This window comes from Lissotriton helveticus, chromosome 11 (assembly GCF_964261635.1).
Source record: "Lissotriton helveticus chromosome 11, aLisHel1.1, whole genome shotgun sequence".
Classification (NCBI taxonomy): Eukaryota; Metazoa; Chordata; class Amphibia; order Caudata; family Salamandridae; genus Lissotriton; species Lissotriton helveticus.
The window spans coordinates 933,417,394-933,439,181 of record NC_136072.1 but is presented as its reverse complement, the minus strand read 5'-3'; the positions used below and the strand labels follow the sequence as shown (position 1 = coordinate 933,439,181).

General features: G+C 44.6%; 1 protein-coding gene across 1 annotated transcript; it reads left to right on the top strand.

The window, feature by feature from the left end:
- The first annotated feature begins 5,129 nt into the window (after window positions 1-5,129).
- LOC144791339 (ubiquitin-like protein ISG15) lies at window positions 5,130-21,088 on the top strand. Its single transcript, XM_078666012.1, has 2 exons — window positions 5,130-5,259; window positions 19,722-21,088. Exon 2 carries the CDS (start codon window positions 19,725-19,727, stop codon window positions 20,190-20,192), a length of 468 nt encoding a protein of 155 aa, XP_078522138.1. The 5' UTR covers window positions 5,130-5,259; window positions 19,722-19,724; the 3' UTR covers window positions 20,193-21,088.
- Window positions 21,089-21,788: the final 700 nt, after the last annotated feature.

Sequence of the window (21,788 nt, the reverse complement as noted above, 5' to 3'; positions counted from 1 at the left end):
GCTGTCCTGGGTGCACATGGAGTAATTCTGTGCGCTAACTACATATTACATTTCAAGGGGCGATGGCTGTAGATTGATCCGATGCCTTGCCTCACAAAAGTCTGGTATACAACTTCCCTTCTCTATGCCATTGCTGCTACACTAACAACGAGGCTGCCTGACTTCCTACAGTTATCTCATAATGTTTCACTGTGAGTTTTTTTTAGCATTCCATCTCAGACACCGGGCCACTCAAAATGTGTCAGGCCAGGGCCAGGACACAGGGGTTGTTTGAAAGGCAGACGTATTACCATTAGTGCCACAGGGCTCAGAAATTCAAACATATGTCAAAAGTGCTAAATCCAGGTGTCCACAGAGGGCAAAATGTTGAGGAAGTATGCAGAGCAGGTTTCAATGGCCATGTCCCCAGTGCACTTGTAGGTGTAGATAGGGGATATAGGGGCATATTATCAAGGACAGGCGATACATTATCGCCGCTTTTATCGGCAGGAAACTGCCGATAAAGCAGCGATAATGGCCTTGATAATATGCTCTATGAATTCCAATCGAAGCCCATGTTAGATGTGAACACATGCCCAGTACTGCAGCTAACGTCACTGCCCATGAGTACCTGACTAACCAAATAGAGGCAAAACTGCAGTCTGAATCTGCTTGCACTCCAATCAGATCCGCAACTAAAAAAGGTGACATTCCCTACTAACCTGCTTTGAGGCTGTGCATGTGGACGGAATTGATAAGTTTACGAGACTTTAGACCCCTGTGTGTGGCACAGATGACCCTGCATACTTGTGACAGAGATTGTCCTGTACCTCTGAGTGAAATGAGGTTAAAAAGAGATGTTTAACCTACACACATCAGATAATGTGATCTCATCCTGGGGTAGGAATGTCACTGTTTCAGCAAATTCAGAGTTCCATTTGAGACACAATCAATAAGAGTTGCACAGTCCAAGAGCACCATGGTGGTGGTGACACAAAACAATATCAGTGTCATTTGGAAGGCCTCTGCATTTAAATCTAAATGTCGAGTATTTGTAAACCGTGAACAATTACCCGAAGGTGTCAAGGCGCTGGGGGCCATCATGAAGATTAAGTGAGCTATTGCCCAGAGTCACATGGTGCTGGGCAGACCCCTGCTGCCGGAGCTGGGGATCGAACCGTGATCCCCAGTGTCCAGCGTCAGTCACCCTGGCCGCTGCGCCACACCTCTTTAAGAAATTGACATTGCTTGATGTCCTGGATTGACTAAGACTTATGGTGTCTTCTGACCTTCTTGACTTGGATGATGGGGAGAGAAGCTGCATGGTATTGACTGAAACTGATAACTGGATAAACTGCGATCAACACGGGATGAGCAGTGTTAATGAGGCACCAGGGCTTCCATTTGGAGTGATCGAATGACCTGAGGACTCTCATGTGTCTCCCAGTACTAAAGCTTGGGGGTCTCTGTACTAAGATCTGCTCCAACACCATCCATCAGACTGAGAGACTATACATTATGGTAGTGTGGAATCACATGGTTAATAAATTGTCTTCACGCACTAGTGCAGCTGGTTCAAACTCATGCTGATATGAGATTCTGGTGTGAGGTCTGAGACCCCCACACCAGCGAAGGCCACACTGAGAACAGGTTTGGTGCCCGATCCTTCCTGACTATATGGAGAGATGATCAGTATCTCAGCTGCGATTTTTACCTTTTTGTGTCACACATTTGATACGTTGGCTCATTGTTTTACCTCTATAGTGGTGGTCTCGGGTTCACCTTGAGCCTACTAACTAGGAACTTGGGGTTTACCACAATGGTCCCAGTTGAACATGCAAAGTCATACTGCATGTTGCTTTCTGGAGATATGTGTGACTTTTTGGAGGTATCCGCATGGCTTTCTGGAGATACGCATGCAGCTTTTTGGGGATGTCCATGTACCTTTCTGGAGATATCCACGTGGCTTTCTGAAGATATCCAAGTGGCTTTCTGGAGATTTCTGTGTGATTTTCTGGAGATATCCGTGTTGCTTTTTGGAGATATCTGTGTGGCTTGCTGGAGAAATCCATGTGTCTTTCTAGAGATATCTGTTTTGCTTTCAGGAGATATCCATGTGGCTTTCTCGAGAAATCTGTTTTGCTTTTTGGAGATATCTGTGTGGCTTTCTGGAGATATCTGTTTTGCTTTCTGGAGATATCCATGTGGCTTTCTGGAGATATCTGTTTTGCTTTCTGGAGATATCCATGTGGCTTTCTGGAGAAATCCATGTGACTTTCTGGAGATATCCATGTGTCTTTCCGGAGATATCTATTTTGCTTTCTGGGATATCCGTGTCGCTTTCTGGAGATATCTGTTTTGCTTTCTAGAGATATCTTTTTTGCTTTCTGGAGATATCCGTGTGGCTTTTTGAAGATATCTGTTTTGCTTTCTAGAGATATCCGTGTGGCTTTTTGAAGATATCTGTTTTGCTTTCTAGAGATATCGGTTTTGCTTTCTGGAGATATCCGTGTGGCTTTCTGGAGAAATCCATGTGACTTTCTGGAGATATCTATGTGTCTTTCCGGAGATATCTGTTTTGCTTTCTGGAGATATCTGTGTCGCTTTCTGGAGATATCCGTGTGGCTTTCTGAAGATATCTGTTTTGCTTTCTGGAAATATCCATGTGGCTTTCTGGAGATATCTGTGTGTCGTTTTGGAGATATTGGTGTTGCTTTCTGGCGTTATCAGTGTGGTTTTTAGGAGATATCCCTGGTGGTGTTCTTTGGTGTGGTGACTGCAGAGGGAGCTGATATTTACATTTAGGAGCTCGGGGAGGTGTAGGGGTTAATAGCCCCTATAGGGTACCAGACATGAGCCATCAGCAATCCTAACACTCCCTAACCTAGTTGTCCTTACATTTCAATAAATGCAGCAAATCAGTTTCAGATCGTCTCTTCGGTGTATGTTTGGAGGGCGTCAGCCAAAAATGATAGGAAACTCTATAACATCGGTTGAGCAATGTTGCCCCTATGAGTGACGTGTCATAACCTCCTAATTTTATTTTCAATTCCACTGTGACATTCAAGAAAACAACACTAGTGGCGTAGACGTTTGTCCCAAGGACTGAAGGGTGCAAATAGGATACTATACAGCAGCGGAACAGGGAACAAAACAAGCTGAGAAAAGGTCACAGTGGAGGGAGGGGAAGAGTGAAAGCAAAACTCCACTTCCCTGCTCAGAGATCAGTTTCGTTTCTTCACGCGGGCCTAAACATAGTGACGTCACACCCGAAGCCAGCCTCTCCTAAATAACGGGGTAGTGCAGGGCAGTGATACATATGCCGTGGTCGCGATTAGGACAGAACATGTATTATCTGCGCCACAGTCAAACGATTACACACGTTTTTGTATTACAACAGGGATTACAGGGCAGGTGGATGTGATCTTGCTGGTAGGCAGCTGACTGTTTATCTAGGAGAGTTGAGGTCAAATCCCAGCGTCCCTACCAAGGTGTTTGACCCTGGGCAACTCGCACTAACTCCATCTGCTTATGTTTTCTAATCTGCTACGACCGAGAATGCCCAAAATCTGGTTAAAGTACAATGCAAGTATACAAAAACAAAATTTAGATAATGCTTACATGCCTATAATGAAAATTGTGACCGCTAAAATCACGAGACATTGGCTTCAACAGCAGCCAAGCCTCGTCCGCCGGTCCCACCGGGGTGGAGGGGGGGCTCTTGCAATGCTCCTAAACCATCCTTCACTTGAATTCCTCTACCCTCCCAGCACCCTTCCCTTTCCATTCCACAGGGAATCCCCTGCTCCTACTTAATGCCTGCTGAGAGCAGGTAGTAAATTGGGAGTCTGATACATCTCACAATATGGAATACTGTGTAGTGCTCAACACAGTAATTCTTGTCTGCCAGTTATTCCCCATTTCAAAGGGTGTGGCTCAATATTAGGCGGAATTCGATGTGTAGATTCTGGCCCATAATGATGATTGCGGGTGTGGAATGTCGCCTAGCTCGTACTCAGGGTCCATGTGGGAAGTGCTTCCATGGATGGCCCGGTGACCACCAAGGTGTGGTGATTATCAATCATGTTAGGGGACGCGGCACCTGGCAGTCTGGTTAGGATGCGTGGGTCTCTCGTGTCTTCCTTTGTGTGGCTGGAGTGCAGTCATTCTGGTTCCTACGGGTTGTATTTGGCACCAGTTTCCCTGCTTTTGAGATCCAGGGGTCACCTTTGTGGTACTGAGATCTGAGACCAGATACAGAACTCATTTAAGAGAAAATAATGCATAACAGACACACATACATGCCCACATGTGGACCTACAGGCACCCACTACACCATGCACATTGAGTTATGTAAACATGGGCACCCATGCACACAAACCACCAGACATTCAGGCCTGCAGTCACCTATTACACACATGGGGAGAGGATGTGGTCTGACGGAAGGAAAAAAGAAAGAAAGAAAGGTAAAAAAAACTTATGGTACAACTAAAAGTCAGAGAAAACCAGAAAAGGAAAAATAAATGAAGAAAACAAGGAAAGAAAGACCATAGAAGAAAGGATAGCGTACTTGTAAGAATGCAAGGAAGAAAGAAGAGCTGGCAAACGTGCAGCTGTTTGGCCAAATTCTTTTTAATTTGTGCTCTAGACTAAAGCATAATTGTGCACTATGTTCACCACATGCCTGCATAGAAATGGTCGACATTTTCCACGTTGCTCGCATTTTTCGAGTCTTGTGGTTCAAAGTGGGGGGAGTCATTTTATTTTTCAGTTTACTTCCTTGCTTAGGTGTGCCTGGGCTGGACAGCGTCAACAAAAATAAATACACAATCTCAGTAACCAGAGGTTCAGCAATTGTGCCCTTTGTGTGACGTGACGTGTCCTAATTTCATTTTCAGTTCCTTCTTTGAGACAGTCCAGAAAAGACACAGTAGGAACGCAGACGCTTGTTTGTCCCGAGGACTGAATGGTGCAAATAGGATACCGCACAGGGGTGGAATGGGGAACAAAACGAGGAGGTAAAAGGTAGCAGAGGAGGGAGGGGAAGATGGAAAGCAAAACTCCGTTTTCCTCCTCAGAGATGAGTTTCGTTTCCTCACGTGGGCATCCCCCAAAACAAAGTGACGTCACACGCGGAGCCAGCCTCGCCTATATAACTGGGGAGCGTGGGGCCCCAGTGATGTATACCGGGGACGTGGACGCACCGAGAGAGACGCGGTCAAACGGAGGCAGGAGAGAGGTATCCTGTTCATACGAAGAACCCACGGAGCACCTGGAATAGTAAGTCATCGGTCATTTATTCACGAACTGTACTTGTGTAATTAAAAACAAATGTGTTCTAAGCAAGCACCCTCCCTAAGTTGGATGTGGGGATGCACGACTTTGGTACAACATGTGTCTACCGCATTACTAATATGTCGTGGTGGCCAATAGGACAGACCATGTATTCAGGGGCGGCTCTAGGCTCATGGCGGCCCTGGGCAGGGAGTGTAGGTAAGGGGCCCCGGAAGAGAGGGTCTGGGCAGGGCGGAGCGCGGAGGCCAGTGAAGAGGGGAGGGGGGTCAGGGTGTTTGGAAGTGGAACAGAGCCTGAGGCCACCAAATCCCTGCCAGGGGCCGCCACGCAAATATGTATCCATCCTCAGAGGATTATTATATTAAGCATATATATTGGCGTGGTGGCCCCTGGGGTTTGGTGGCCCTGTGCAGGTGCACAGCTTGCACATGCCTAAGGCCACCCACCCCTGATGTATTTGCCCGACAGGCAAACAATTAAACACCTTTTAATATTACAGCAGAGATTTCAGTGCAGGTGGATGTGATCTTGCTGGTAGGCAGCTGACTGTTTAACAAGGAGAGTTGAGGTCAAATCCCAGCGTCCCTACCAAGGTGTTTGACCATGAGCAACTCGCACTAACTCCATCTGCTTATGTTTTCTAATCTGCTAAAACCGAGAATGCCCCAAATCAGGTCAATGTACAATGGAAATATAGAGAAACTGAACATGGAGGGGCAGATTTACAAGCCCCTTGCGCCACTTTTGCGTAATTTTTAACGTGGGTAAAATGACGCAAAAGTGGCGCAAGTGGCTTGTAAATCTGCCCGGAGTTTTTATATAGCAATGTGCACTCAACCATCATACTTTTTGTTACTTTCTATTCTTTGTCTGATACGTGTTGCATGAGGAAAGCAATCTTTATTTTACTGCATGAGACACTTTTTATTTGGCTACCATGTTTTGAAGCAATGTGCTGGCCATTTTGGAAGGGTAAAACATTAATACACTTTAATTGAATGATGGTTTCATGGTTCAGATGAAGTGGGAAATGGTACACTGGCAATGAAATTAGCAACAGGCCAGTTAGCTACTTGCACTCTCTGGGGAGCTGTAGTATGCTCTAAAAATAAAAAGAGGAAAAACGAAAGAAATTAAAAGGGTCCTACAAAAGCAGAAAAAGACCAACTTTCCCTGGCACTGAAGAACACTCCTTTTCAGGGTTTGTGTACCTGTAGTCATACAAATGCTGTCACTCACAAGACACAAGAGCCAATGACTAAAGTGAGCTGAACCATTGCCCCATTCTATATGCAAGCAGAGTGCAAGTGACACTCGTACAGACCATTGGCAGAAGAGGGTTGACCCAAAGCCACTCTGTGTAGCAACCCTCAGGTACACCATAATAAAGTTACAAATGTGGACAAAATTACAGCTGTCAAAACAATATAAAATCCCTCCTAAAATGTCCAAGGATTATCATAGTGGAAATCTTCCATTGCCACAATTTGTCTGAATCAGTCACCAACACCAAAATCATTGCCTACTCAAATGATTTGTAAAATTCTGTGTAACAAAAATATCAGCCTACAGGCTTTAGCACAGTGTAGTATCAATCCACCCATAAAAGCTTTTTGTCTTTAAACACATGCTTTTCATATAGCCTTAGAGTCTGATCTAGCAGGCTCTACCGGCCATTAAAGGCCCCCCCCAGCATTAAAGGCCCAAGCGAAGGAGAGGGCCTTTAACAAGGGAGCAGTCTTTTAGTGGTCATTAGAAACTGCTAGGAGGGCTATAAGGCTATTAGAACATTCTACCCCAGAGGGCAGAATGTTCTAATTGGTAAACACAAAGGCCTCTCAGAGCAGCAGCTGTGGATGAAAAACATTATAATGTTGTTCTGCGGGCTTCTACCGGCCTGTAGAAGCCCAGAGCACTCCATAGTGCTCAACATTCTAATGTTCTATTAATAAGTAAGTCAGGCCTCCTGGCTTTGCCATACCTTTCCATAATAAACAAATCAAACATGCTGGAATCTGACATACCCTTTTCCACTAAGACCCCTAGCCTTTACCACTGGCTTGACACCATAACAAACCAAGGTCCAGTGAAGTGTGCATACACTGGCAACCATCATGCATACAGTTATACAATTCTAAGAATGTACACAATGACAGATGGCAAACCAAATACAACCTCAAAATAGTGTAACAGGTACTCGCACAGTCAAAATCTTGTAGACTCACGGTTTGTTAGAGGGGCTGACCAACACCAGCACCCTTGCATACTACGGTAATCTGTGAGATTTTTTTTATTTTATTTTTGAATTTTTTTTGTTTATTGCAAGAAAAAGAAACAATTCTTTACATACATATGCGAAAGAAAAAAGAAAAAGAGCATCCAGACGTAAGTATTTGCATTAAAATTCAAACGGAGGAATACAATACATACATTTAAAATGTTTAAATCATAACCCAAAAGCAAGTACAAGGTCGGTTGATCTCTTTAAAAAGATACAGAAATATAAACATGTCAAATAAATGAACCCCACATTTTTTCCCTCCCTTTCAATGTCTTGGGACCCCTTAGTTTTGCCAATGCTATTTCCATTGTATAGATTTCATTGATGAGACTCCACCACTCCATTACACAGGGAGGTTCCTTAGATATCCAAGTCCTTGCTATAGCTAGCCTGGCACATGCAAAAACTATTGTTATCAAATACTTCTGGCTTCTAGTAATATCCTGGATATCGAGCAGTATTAAATGCGCCGAGAGTGGTGGGAATATTATTTGTTTATTATTTAGGATCTTTATTATACCTTTCCAAAACAAACCAAGTTCCGGGCATTGGTAGAGCATGTGTTCAATGCCAGCCGCTTCCAAATTGCATTTAGGACATTTAGTTCGCTCGCTAGCGGCATTTCCAAGTGCCCATCGAGCAATTCTTTGTGGTGTATAATAAATTTGACTCACAGTTCTGTAGAATTGCAGCCTTAAGTTAGAAGATTGAACTACTTGGTTTATTTGCCGAAGTGATCCTGCAATCCGATTCGAATTGATGTTGATTCCTAATTTATTGGACCATTTATCCGCCATTTTCTCACAGTCTCCTATCCTACCACAATTTAAATGCCCATAACTCTCACTTATGAGCGATTTAGTTCGACCAGAGTAAAGACATTTTAAAGTATCTGAATATTCGACTCTATCAATTTTCATTTTATTAACCAAAAAATCCTTTATCTGGATGTATTTGTAATACATACCATCATTAACTTTATACATCAATTTTAATGCGGTGAAGTTTAGGAAACCGTCCGGTCCATATAGATCTCCTAGAGTAATTATGCCATGCCCTATCCACAGAGCCCCAGCTCCATCAGAAAAAATACCGGGTATTCCTGGGTTATCCCATATTTGAAGTTCAGCATTGAAAAAGGATATCTTATCTAAGATCATAATTTGATCCCAGATTCTTTTAATGTGTCTAGCGGTCTTATATTTGACTCTTTTAAAATAATTTGGATCATGTACATGAAACAAAAATTGGTTACTATCTGATCCCAACATAAATTGATGAAAAAATAGGGAGTTTTTATTTATCAAAAGACAACGTATGCGCCGGAAAAAGGTTGCAAAGAAGTATAATTTAAAATCTGGGAAGTTTAAACCTCCTTTTTCTTTTGGTAGTTTCAAAATCGCAATGGATCTGCGGGCCTTTTTATAGCCCCAGATGAAGCTACTACATATGCCCTCCAATTTAAAAAAAAAGAATTGTTAAGTTGTAATGGGATAGATCTATATAAGTACAAAAACTTTGGTACGATCTTCATTTTTATTAGGTTGATTCGTCCTACCAAACTAAGTGGTATCTTGTGCCAATTTTTAAAAGATGTAGTTATCTCCTTAAGCAATGGGTCATAGTTCAGCGATATTATTTTCTCTACCTCGGGCGCAAGCCTGATTCCTAAATAGACAGCATTGGGGCAAAGTCCTGGTATCGATTGAGCAGGTTTGTAATTAGCAATAACTTGAGTTTTACTCACATTTAATTTGTATCCTGCTATCTCTCCAAATGTAATTGCTTCATCGAATATCGCAGGAATAGCCACAGCTAAATCGGTGGTGAATATAGCTATGTCGTCTGCAAAAGCAGTTATTTTTAAGCTCTTTCGTCCATGTTGCACTGGAATAATACTGTTTTGGGCCGTTAGTGCATTAAAAAAAGGCTCCAAAGATATTGCAAAAAGCAGGGGAGATAATGGGCACCCCTGCCTGGTTCCCCTCTTTATTGGAAAGTTTGCCGAATTAGCTCCTAAATAGCTTATTATTGCCGTAGGGTAGTCATATAAAGATCGGATCCATCCAAGGTATTGACCCTGTATGCCAAATGCACTCAACGTCGTCCACAAGTACTCCCACCCCACTCGGTCGAACGCTTTTAAGGTAATCTGTGAGATTTAATGAAACAAAATGCCTGTCTACAGCATGTAATACTGTGTGATAATAATCCACCGCTAAAGGCCTATTGGCTTTAACAAATGCTTTTCAGACTAAATAAGCCAGGTCCCACTGCCTTCGTCATAATGTTTCATAATCAGATCACATCAGATCTACGTCATCAGACATAAATTGCCAGAACAAGCCAATCGGGCCTATAGCCTGTGCAGCATAATCTTTCCCACAAGTCAACATCAGCTATAGAGTTATAAAGTTACAAATGTTTTGAAAATTGCAGTTGGCAAAGCAAAACTCAATCTCTTAAGAGGGCCTAACAATGGTTATAAAATACCAAATGTTTTATCTCCATGGTTTGTTAGAGGGGGTAACTTCTTCCAAAAACCTTACTTACTTTGGTAATCTTTAAGATTTCATGAACCAAAACACCTCTCTGAAGGATTCAATATAGATTTACAGTTCGCCTTAGTAGGTTACACCAGACATTAAAGACCCGCTCCAGCGTTAAAGGCCCGAGCCGAAGGCAAGGACCTTCAACAAGGGAGTGGGCCTTTAATGGCCAATACAGCCCTGCTGCCGCAGGTTATAAAGCTATGAGAGCATTCCACTGCATCAGGACAGAACATTCTAATTTACACAAAGGCCTCTCAGAGCCCGAGGGGCTTGAAATCCTCCTCGGGCTCCGAAGACTTAGTTTACCGCTGTTGCTGTGAATGTTCTACAGCTAACAGCTCTGCTCCTGGTGTCCCTGGCTTCACTGAATAAAAAAGCAGTTCAGCCGAGCCAGGGGAACCAGGGGCTGACTTCAGCCCCCTTTCACAGCTCTTGCTGTGAATATTCAACAGCTGTGGCCCTGCACATGCTGTTAGCTGTAGAACATTCACAGCAAGAGCTGTGAAACAAAGGCTTTGGAGCAGAGTGGATGTCAATTGCCTCAGGCTTCTCGAGGACTTTGTTGTTACTAATTAGAACATTCTGCCCTGAAGGGGTGGAATGTTCTAATAGCTTTATAGCCCACTGTTGTCAGGCGCTGACTCTACGCCCCTACTTGACAGCATAGAGACAGAAAACTACATCTCCCAGAATTCCTGCTGGGCATGGAAGGTACCGAGTTTATATTACCCAGCAGGCACAAACACAAGTGCGCGTATCCTGTTATGGTAGCCATGCGGCTGCCTGTCCTGTTTTGCTGAGCTTCAGTATCTGCTCTAAGATACCTCGTGTGCGCTGTGGAAGCGCTTCCAGCTTCAGATTTGCCAAACTCCAGCTGGGTTTGCTGGATCGGAGCTGCCTTTTAGTTGTACTCCGCCGCGCTGAAGGAAGTGCTGACGCAGAGATTGTCTACGAGAGTCCGTGAAGATTTACGAGGCTAGCGCTGGCCGAGCGCGTCTCGTCATCTGCCATTTCCCGGCTTCCAAGAAGTTTAGCCGGTATAAGAATAAATTGTCTCAGTCGAGCTGCAGGAAGCACCGACGTGAGACATCTATTGACCTTTCCCGTTTCCAGGGATTTTGCTGTCATTTGAAGACTGATCATTTTCCAGTTTCTTCGCCGCATTGAGGAAAGTGCAGGCAGAAGGAAAACCGGTTCTTTATATAAAGACAGGCTGGAAAGAAGGAACATTATTCTATCTTTCGAGAATCCTGCGCTGAGGTAAGCACCTGTGGGAATTAACCTTTCTGGTGGCTGAGAAGTCAAGGCTCCGGATATCTTAGAACTGCGCTGAGGTAAGCGTTGTTCTTCAAGAGACTAAGAGGGAGACTTTGAACTCAATGAGAGACTTTGAGACTATAGTTTTGGCCTATTGGATACCTGAATCGTGTTGGAGCATTAGTTCTTCTTATCATTTGGAACCGAACTGAATCTCAAGACTCTAGCTGTTTTTTTGTATCCTCTTATTCTTTGGTACTCTTCTCATCTTACCTGGGAACTTCTTTTACTGAATATATCTGTGGGATGTATGGATTGGTTGCATATAATAGTGGAATGTTAGGAGCTTGGTATGTATGACTAATGTTGTGTCTTCTGGTTGTAGGTTTAACACGGAGTTCAAGGAGAGAAGCATCTCTAGTAGAACTGTTGAAGTCTTTATTGAAATTCAGTTGTTTATCTCGACATAAGCCCAGGTATTGATCAGACCTAGCGAGAATTATAAGAGAGTAGTTAGAATGATACGTTTTACTAATCCTGTGCCTTTTTGTTACAGATGTCCCTTTCCCCGCTGTTCCCTTCCTAACACCTTCCCTCGCTTGGTTGCCTCCCTACTCTGTGTTTAGTTTCCAGAGTAGGGGGACGTCTGGAGGTGGACCCCTTTGAGGATCATCCGGAATCCAAGGAGAGGACGTGCATATTACAGAATTATGTGCCCAAGAAATATCTCCTTTCGTTCCGGTGGTGTACAAACATGGCGTCCCTAGACGATGTCTTACAGGCCTTAGTCCTAGTATAGCAAGAACTAGCTGCCTCTAAGGCAGAGACGGCGGCTCTTAGAGAAAGAGTAGACCGCCAATCAAGGAATCCCTTTGATGCTTCTCAGGGGGCCTCACAGATCCAAGTACACGTGCCTCCACCCATTCCTTTGGCTACCCCGGAAAGGTTTTCTGGGGACCCCTTAAAAATCCAAACTTTTTTTAACACAAATTATGTTGCATTTCTCATGTAAGCCGGGGTCCTTTCCATCCAATCATTCCAGGGTCGCCTTTGCCATTTCGTATATGACTGGTGATGCGGCCAATTGGGCGGTACCCCTGGTCAAGTATGATGACTCGCTTCTTTCAGATTGGGATTCGTTCCGGAAAGAATTTGAAAGAGTCTTTGACAGACGAGCCACTACCTTTTCAGCTGATCGAGAGTTGCTAGAACTAAGGCAAGGAAAGCAGGAATTAGTTACGTATCTGACTAAATTTAATCGCTTGATAGCTGAGACAGCTTGGCCTGAAGAGAAGAGGATGTCCCTGTACTATCAGGGATTGAAAGATGACATGAAAGATGTCATTGCTCAGATCGATCCGCAACCTACGTCGTTCACGGATTTAATGAACCTCACGTTGCGTCTCGATCACCGATTAGCGGAAAGAAGGGGAGAAAGAGTGTATGCTCATACTGAGAAGACCGAGAGAGGAACAAGAACTCCTCTGTCCTCTTCTGAAACTCATTCCGAACCCATGGAGGTGGGGGCCGTGCGAGCACCATTATCTAGAACTGAAAGGGAAAACCGTAGAATGATGGGTCTCTGCATGTACTGCGGTAAGAAAGGCATTACGTGAGAGACTGTACGGTGAAACCTAAAAAGGCAGAGGGGTTTTATGCCCATAAGAAGATGGCCATCCCCACTACTCCTGATGCTCTTGCCACTACGAGGGATCGAGGTAGCGAGAGACATCCAACCCCCGCTCAAGGATTACAGTTACCATCATTGGCAGGGACAGACTTGGTTACGTCCATGACCCATATTGTTATACCCATGTATTTCACGGATAATTCAAAAACATTTCTAATATCTGTTATGTTGGATTCAGGGGCTACGGGGAATTTTATAGACAGTGGTTTATTCCAAAGATTAGACCTTCAGAGAATTCCTAGGAACACCCCAGAAAAAGTGCTAGCCGTGGATGGGAAACCGTTGAAATCAGGCCCCATAACTGAGGTAACCGAAGACTTGGAGTTGGTTCGAAGGGGGGAGGACATGAATCATGTAGAAAGAATCTCTTTGAACATAATCGATGCACCTCAATACGAGATCATATTGGGCATGCCTTGGTTGTGGACTCATAATCCCACGATTGACTGGTCAACGAAGACTGTGGAATATTACTCCGAGCATTGTAAGACAAATTGTATCAGTATCACAGTCCTCTCGTAGTGGCTTTAACTCAATCGTTTAATATAGCAACAGCCGCTGAAAAAGAGACAACACTCCATTTAAGAGTATGCTGATTTTGAAGAGGTGTTCAGTGAGAGCAAGGCAGAGAGACTTCCTCCGCATCATGACTATGATTGTCAGATTGATTTGATACCCGGGGCCAGTTTGCCTTCTTGTCGGGTCTATGCTTTATCTGAACCTGAGATAAAACACCTCAGAGAATATCTAGACCATTATGTGGATATCGGATTTATCCGTCCATCACATTCGCCCGCGGCTTCGACTTTATTTTTCATAAAGAAAGCCAACGGTGAATTAAGAACGTGCATAAACTTCAGAGTCTTGAACAAAAACACTGTCCGCAACAGGTACCCTCTTCCACTCATCTCAGTTTTGTTGGATCAGGTGAGGGAGGCTGTCATCTATACTCAACTTGATCTAAGAGGTGCCTATCACCTGGTTAGGATCCGAGAGGAGGATGAGTGGAAGAAGGCTTTTAAAACACGCTACGAATTGTTTGAGTATCTTGTAATGCCGTTTGGGCTCTGTAATGCCCCTGCGGCATTCCAATTCTTTATAAACGATGCCCTGAAAGAGTATGTAGACAACTTTGTTGTTGTCTATATAGACGACATCCTTATTTATTCCACCAAACAGGAACAGCACGTTAGGCATGTGTCTTTGGTTTTACAACGTTTGCTGGAACATGGATTGTTCTGTAAATTGTCTAAATGCGAGTTCCACGTGCAGGAGGTGGAATTATTGGGTGTGATTCTGAGTCCTCAGGGTTGTGCATGGCGGAGCGAAAGGTGCTGGCGGTTCAGGAATGGCCGGTTCCGCAGAATGTGAGGGATGACCAATGCTTCTTGGGGTTCTCCAATTACTATCGGAGATTCATCTCACACTTTTCACAACTTGTTTCTCCCCTTACTCGCCCATTGAGAAAGGGGAGCCTTTTCTGTTGGACCCCGGAGGCCATGGAAGCATTCTCTTTCTTGAAGAAGGCTTTCACAACGGCTCCTATTTTACAACACCCACAGCCTGAAGTACCTTTTGTGGTGGAGGCGGATGCTTCCGATATTGCAGTTGGAGTGGTCCTGTCACAACGGGATAAACACACTGGTCAGTTGCATCCCATCGCCTTTCTATCCAAAAAATTAAGCCCAGCGGAACTCAACTATACGGTGGCGGAAAAAGAGCTGCTTGCCATCAAGAAAGCCTTTCAGGAGTGGAGGCACTACCTATGAGGGGCTCGACATACGGTGACAGTGTTCACCGACCATAGGAATTTGCAATATATGAAAACCGCCAGACAGCTCACACAAAGACAGATGAGGTGGATGCTGTTTTTTGCTGAATTTGAGTTCGTGATTACCTTTCGACCCGGATCTGATAACAAGAAGGCTGATTCGTTGTCACGTCAGGAGAATGTTCTTGATAAAAAAGAAAGCGTTCCAGAATCTATCATTTCACCAGAAAAGGTGTTATGTTCCATCACTCTGGATAATTTCCTAACAGAAGTAACGAGTTACAAAAGCTTGGTGTGGTAGAAAAAATGGGCTGATAAAGATTCGCAACGCACCCTGAAGCATGGATTGCCGTTCTACAAGAATTGCCTGTACTTGCCTTCTTTGGGGTTACGCTTGAAAGCGTTCAATTGGTGTCACGATTCTGTGGTGGTTGGTCATACTTGTTGCAACAAGACACTGCATCTGTTACAAAGACAGTTCTGGTGGGAAGTCATGAGTTCCGATGTGCGACGTTGGGTGACCCAATGTGAGGTTTGTGCTCGTGCCAAAGGAGAGCGATCGAAGGCACAAGGCAAACTGGTTACCATGCCTACTCCTTCTCGGCCTTGGCATACCATCAGCATGGACTTTGTTTTGGGTCTGCCATTGGATCAGGGGTGCGATGCCATCATGGTGGTGGTGGACAGTCTCACTAAAATGGGACATTTCATCCCGTGTAAAAATCTACCCACGGCAAGTGGCACCGCGCAGCTGTTGCTGTCTCATGTTGTCAAGCTGCACGGTCTTCCAAGAGTGATAGTTTCCGATCGAGAACCGCAATTCATCGCCCGATTCTGGAGAATGTGGTGCAAGGCTTTGCACATAGAAGCGGCTACTTCTACTAGCTTCCATCCGCAAACAGATGGTCAGACCGAAAGACTGAATTAAACTTTGAAATCCTTCCTGCGATGTTATTCTACAGAAGCGAGTGACTCTTGGGTTTCTTTGTTGTGGCTGGCTGAACTCGCATATAACAACGCGTGGCATAGCTCGCTGAAGGAATCACAGTTTAAGGCTAATTACGGATTCAACGCTCAAGTCCTCCCCTTATCGGTACCCAGCGACGTGGTAAATCAACCTACCGTAGCCTCGCAGGTCGAGCTCCTCCATTCTCTTCATGACAAGATCCGGAAAAACCTGGACCAGGCTAAGAACCGGTACAAGTACTGGGCTGACCGTCGTCGCAGGGAGGGTCCTTCCTACAAGGTGGGTGATCGTGTCTGGTTGTCTACGAAGAACATTCGATTCCGTTTCCGCAGCATATTCCACCTCCAGTTCATCGGTCCTTATGTGGTGGTTCGTTCTGTGGGGACTGTGGCCTATAAGTTGAAACTGCCTGCTTCTCTTCGCATTCATCCGGTGTTTCACTGTAGCCTATTGAAACCTGCGACTGGAGTCCGGGCCAAGGTTGTTCCGCCGGTGGTTCGGGATGGTCAGTTGGAATTCGAGGTGCGGAAGATCCTGGACTCCAAGTATCGACATGGTCATTTGTGGTATCTGATCGCTTGGAAGGGCTATGCCACGGAGGATGATTCGTAGGAGCCTGCCACAAATGTTCATGCTCCCGCTGCTGTGCGCTCGTTCCATGCGCGTTATCCGGATAAGCCTGGTTCTAGGAGGCGCTTGGGAGGAGGGCGTACTGTCAGGCGCTGACTCTACGTGCCTACTTGACAGCATAGAGACAGAAAACTACACCTCCCAGAATTCCTGCTGGGCATGGGAGGTACCGAGTTTATATTACCCAGCAGGCACAAACACAAGTGCGCGTAATCCTGTTATGGTAGCCCAGGGGCTGCCTGTCCTGTTTTGCTAAGCTTCAGTATCTGCTCTAAGATACCTTCGTGTGCGCTGTGGAAGCGCTTCCAGCTTCAGAGTTGCCAAACTCCAGCAGGGCTTGCTGGATCGGAGCTGCCTTTTAGTTGTACTCCGTCGCGCTGAAGGAAGCGCTGACGCGGAGATTGTCTGCGAGAGTCCGTGAAGATTTACGAGGCTAGCGCGGGCCGAGCGCGTCTCGTCATCGGCAATTTCCGGCTTCCAAGAAGTTTAGCCGGTTTAAGAATAAATCGTCTCAGTCGAGCTGCAGGAAGCACCGACGTGAGACATCTGTTGACCTTTCCCGTTTCCAGGGATTTTGCTGTCATTTGAAGACTGATCATTTTCCAGTTTCCTCGCCGCATTGAGGAAAGTGCAGGCAGAAGGAAAACCGGTTCTTTATATAAAGACAGGCTGGAAAGAAGGAACATTATTCTATCTTTCGAGAATCCTGGGCTGAGGTAAGCGCCTGTGGGAATTAACCTTTCTGGTGGCTGAGAAGTCAAGGCTCTGGATATCTTAGAACTGCGCTGAGGTAAGCATTGTTCTTCAAGAGACTAAGAGGGAGACTTTGAACTCAATGAGAGACTTTGAGACTATAGTTTTGGCCTATTGGATACCTGAATCGTGTTGGAGCATTAGTTCTTCTTATCATTTGGAACCAAACTGAATCTCAAGACTCTAGCTGTTTTATGTATCCTCTTATTCTTTGGTACTCTTCTCATCTTACCTGGGAACTTCTTTTACTGAATATATCTGGGGTATGTATGGATTGGTTGAATCTAATAGTGGAATGTTAGGAGCCTGATATGTATGACTAATGTTGTGCCTTCTGGTTGTAGGTTTAACACGGAGTTCAAGGAGAGAAGCATCTCTAGTAGAACTGTTGAAGTCTTTATTGGAATTCAGTTGTTTATCTCGACATAAGCCCAGGTATTGATCAGACCTAGCGAGAATTATAAGAGAGTAGTTAGAATGATACGTTTTACTAATCCTGTGCCTTTTTGTTACAGATGTCCCTTTCCCCGCTGTTCCCCCCCAACACCTTCCCTCGCCTGATTGCCTCGCTACTCTGTGTTTAGTTTCCAGAGTAGGGGGACGTCTGGAGGTGGACCCCTTTGAGCATCATCCGGAATACAAGGAGAGGACATGCATATTACAACTGTAGCTGGTTGATATCGGACATTAAAGGCCTGCTCACTTGTTGAAGGCCCTCACCTTTGTCTATTGTCTTTAACACTGGTACAGGCTTTTAATGGCCAGTATAGCCCTTTAAGGCGGGCTATCAAGCTATAATAAGAATACAAATCTACCCATAAATGCATATTGATTTAAAACATGTGCAACACTTTTACTGAAGCACTCAATATAAAGTATTGTAGTATTGCTACCAATCGTGGTCCACCTGTCAACAGCCTTCTCCGGTGTGAGATGGAGACGACTCTGGAAATGGGGCATATCATAGCCCCTCTTGACGGACACAGTCTGGACCACGATTGGTAGCAGTATACCGCAGACACAGACTGGTAAAAGTGTTGCAGAATTGTAGCCCTAGAATTATGCTTCTAGGACTATTATTGCACCCCTGGTTGGTTTAAGATGTGAGCACCTTTGATTATTGTATATAGCTTAAATTTAGTGCACCCCTTCAAAGTAATAGCCACCATTGCTTTGCTTTTTGATTTAACACATGCTTTTCACAATAAATACGTCAGGCCTGCTGCCATTATCATGACTTTTCATAATGAACAGATCAGGCCTGTAGCCGTTTCACGGACTTTTCACCATAACCAATTCAGCCCACCTATAATAAGCATAAGCTTTCCAAGAAAGCAAAAAATGCAATATAAGCTCTCTTTTCAGCGAAAGCCCACAGCCTATACCCAATCAAATACTAAACAAATACTGTACACCAGCACGTGGGCAGGCCCTAAGCCCCTCTCTCATTAGTGCTTCTGAAAGCTCTTTTTTGGTTGATCGCATAAGGTCTGGCAATGGCTGCACTAAAACAAAGATTCCAAAACACAGACCTTCTAAATATGTCTCTCTGAAAGTATCCGCCTGCACCTTATCGCACTATCAAGAGCTTGCCATCAAATATGATAGGACCAGAGGTAGAATACTAAAGTAACCCAGTCTTTAAGTAGGTGGAAAGTCACTTTCACTTGATGTAGGTATTAAATGGATAACATATTTGTTGGGAAATATATTTCAAATATTGAGATTTTGGCAAACTATATTTTGGAGTTTACAGTTCATAAGCTGAATGCAAACTATTGGACATTTCATTGTTCTTCAAAGAGAATTGACTGACTCTCAGAAACGCCTGATTGATCGGGTGCAGACCTCTTCAACGTTTTCCACTTCAGCTATGGACCTGAGGAGCTCTTCAGTTTCCCTTAGCAGTTCTATGTTTGAGTTCCCTGTTGGAGTAAGAGATGTATTAGCACAAATCCACCTAAGTCTCATGAGCAGGGATATTTAAATTCCAATTTCAGAGAGAGCGAGAGTAATCAGGTGATCTTCTCAGAGATTTGGATCAATATCAAGCCGAGGGATATTGCCAGACAATACATACAGAAGCAGATGTGATTGAACCATTTTGCCTATAGTAGGGTGTAGGAAAAAGATTGAATAGAATTGATATGGAAATATTACGTTTTTGTGAGTTGACCGGTATGACTGGAGGCGGACATAGAGAAATAATTTAAGCCATGATGTATGTTTGTGAGGTCGTTTGAATGAGGCCTTGTAGGAAGAGCAGTTATGAAGAGCTGTAGATAGATGAGACCCTGTACAGCCAACATTGATATGGTTGTGCGCAGATGTACGCAAACGTTATCCTTCAGGTATGAAAAGTAGGAACATGGGGTTTTCACATAAGAGATCCCATACAGCTGTTGTAGTTATTGTTGTGCACAGATCTGCAGATACTGCAGGTTTAGATCCTGTAAATGTGATGTGACTATAGCGGAGTACAGACACTGTACCCATCAGGCATTCAATATGTTCTTTTTATAACCGTTTGTCTCTTTCTCCTCTAGGCGATGTTGCTGCACGTGAAATTCCTCACGGGGACCGTCTATACTTTGGATGTTGATCCCTCCATCTCTATCTCAGCCTTTAAAGCTCAGGTGGCCAGCAAGACTGGCGTACCCGCCTACCAGCAGAAACTGGGGTTTCAGAATGGAGGGTACCTGGAGCTTCAGGACAAGGCTCAGCTGTCAGAGTATAAGCTGTCACCAGGGGACACCGTTCTGCTGGTGGTGAAAGACGATGTTCCTTTTGAGGTGTCTCTGATGACAGACAAGGGCCGCAAGTCACTATATACCATTAGGCCATCAGAGGGCGTCAGCGAGTTCAAGGCTCAAATTCAAGAGCGTAAGAGAGTCCAGGTTTCACAGTTTTGGCTTTGCTATGACTCGACGACGCTGGAAGATGGAAGGAAACTTGGAGAGTACAACATTGTCCCTGGAGGTACTATCTACATGAACCTTCGTCTACGTGGGGGTTAATGGAAGTCCGTTTTCCACATGGAGGAGCTGAATGAAGAATGAAACCATCAACTACCCCTATGATATTAAATGCACCATCTCTTGATTGCACACCACATGCTCTATCCATTGTGGCTCTTATATAGAAACTCTTAGAAACTTTTTTAAAGCGGCAATATCACTTGTGTATCTCCACAGCGACAGCTTTGCTGTTATCTGCTCCACCTCCTCGCTGCCATCTTTAAAGTGACATAGCACCTCTGCCTTCGGTGGACATGTTTAGTTCCTTTCTCTAAACATACTAGCATCTACGTGCTGGCAACTATGATGTCTAACTTCTACATCTTGTAATCATACCCTTCCTGTGTAGGCTGCTTTGTGTTGGTGGGGTGGAGTGAGAAATAACTGGAGGATTTGGCTGTATCATTAGGGAAACAGAGGGGAATTAGAGACCAAAGAAAAATGGAGCACTGCCCTGAGTAGTGGAGAACTGGAATGGCAGTAGGGGATGGGTATAAGACAGGATAAAATGTAAACTGAAGACTTCAACACAATCAAAGGGGCATAGGGAGCATGTTGAATACACTGGAGAAGAGACTACGATAGAGAGAAATGGGGAGTTGAGGCATAGTGGCAAAAGAGATAAACGGTGAGGAGGGTATGGGGAAACAAGACTGTGGTATTGTTGGAATACAGTCCATAGAGGAAATGTTTACAGATAAGAGGAGAGCAGAGTAAAACACAGCTGCTACAAGGAGTTGTTTAAGGCACGCAGGGAGACATTTGATGGAGGACGAAAGGGTAATGCCTGATTGTGCTTCAGAAGAAAGGAGCCACACAGTGCTGCTCTGTACAGATTCTCATTGTTGAACTCTGTCAAACTAATGTAAGGTACTAAAAGTTATTTTTGGACACCATTTCTTCAAGTTGCATTTGTATTTTATGTTCTTGCCACACACAGAAAGCATTGTGTGCTCTCCAGGACCCTCACAGGTGGCCAGACTTTGTGGGAGGCACCATTATTTATTTACGTATTCCATATTTGGTTTCCATCGGTTACCTTGCAAAGAACACCCATGCATCACACAAATCAAGTGTTTCTTAAGAAAAACCCTAAAGTGGACCACTGTGGAATGAAAATAGCTACATATCGGAGTCTGAGACCCATCTCCTGCTTCAGGGGTAGATTTGGTGGTCTAACACCCTGGGAATCTCTCAAGTATCTTTAGACTGGTGTGCATGAGTCCTGGTATAGGAAAAAGATGTGGATGTGGTTTTCTGCTACCCAGGGCCTCACCGAAAACTGAGCCAGGCCTACACAGACTACTAGTTTTTCATGGTCTGTGTGACTCAAGGGCAGTTAGCAAATCCTTGTTAGGTGATCTTTGGTCCTGACTTCATTCCTTACTCAAGATGGCCGCCACGTTACGTGATGGGCGGAGCCCCAGCCGGTGTACTTCCGCGTCCCAATCCAGGCTTGGATTGTGAGACGTCGGAAGCGCCGGAGGGACTCGGCTGCGGTATGTTGAAGCCGGGTGCGGTAGCACCCCGTCCCGGCCCATTTGCTCACATTTTACATCGATACTGGTAGGCACTCCCGCCTGGGCATTCCCCTAG

Excerpts from the sequence above, each read along its gene's own strand:
- LOC144791339 (XM_078666012.1), top strand. The coding sequence starts at position 19,725 with ATGTTGCTGCACGTGAAATTCCTCACGGGGACCGTCTATACTTTGGAT.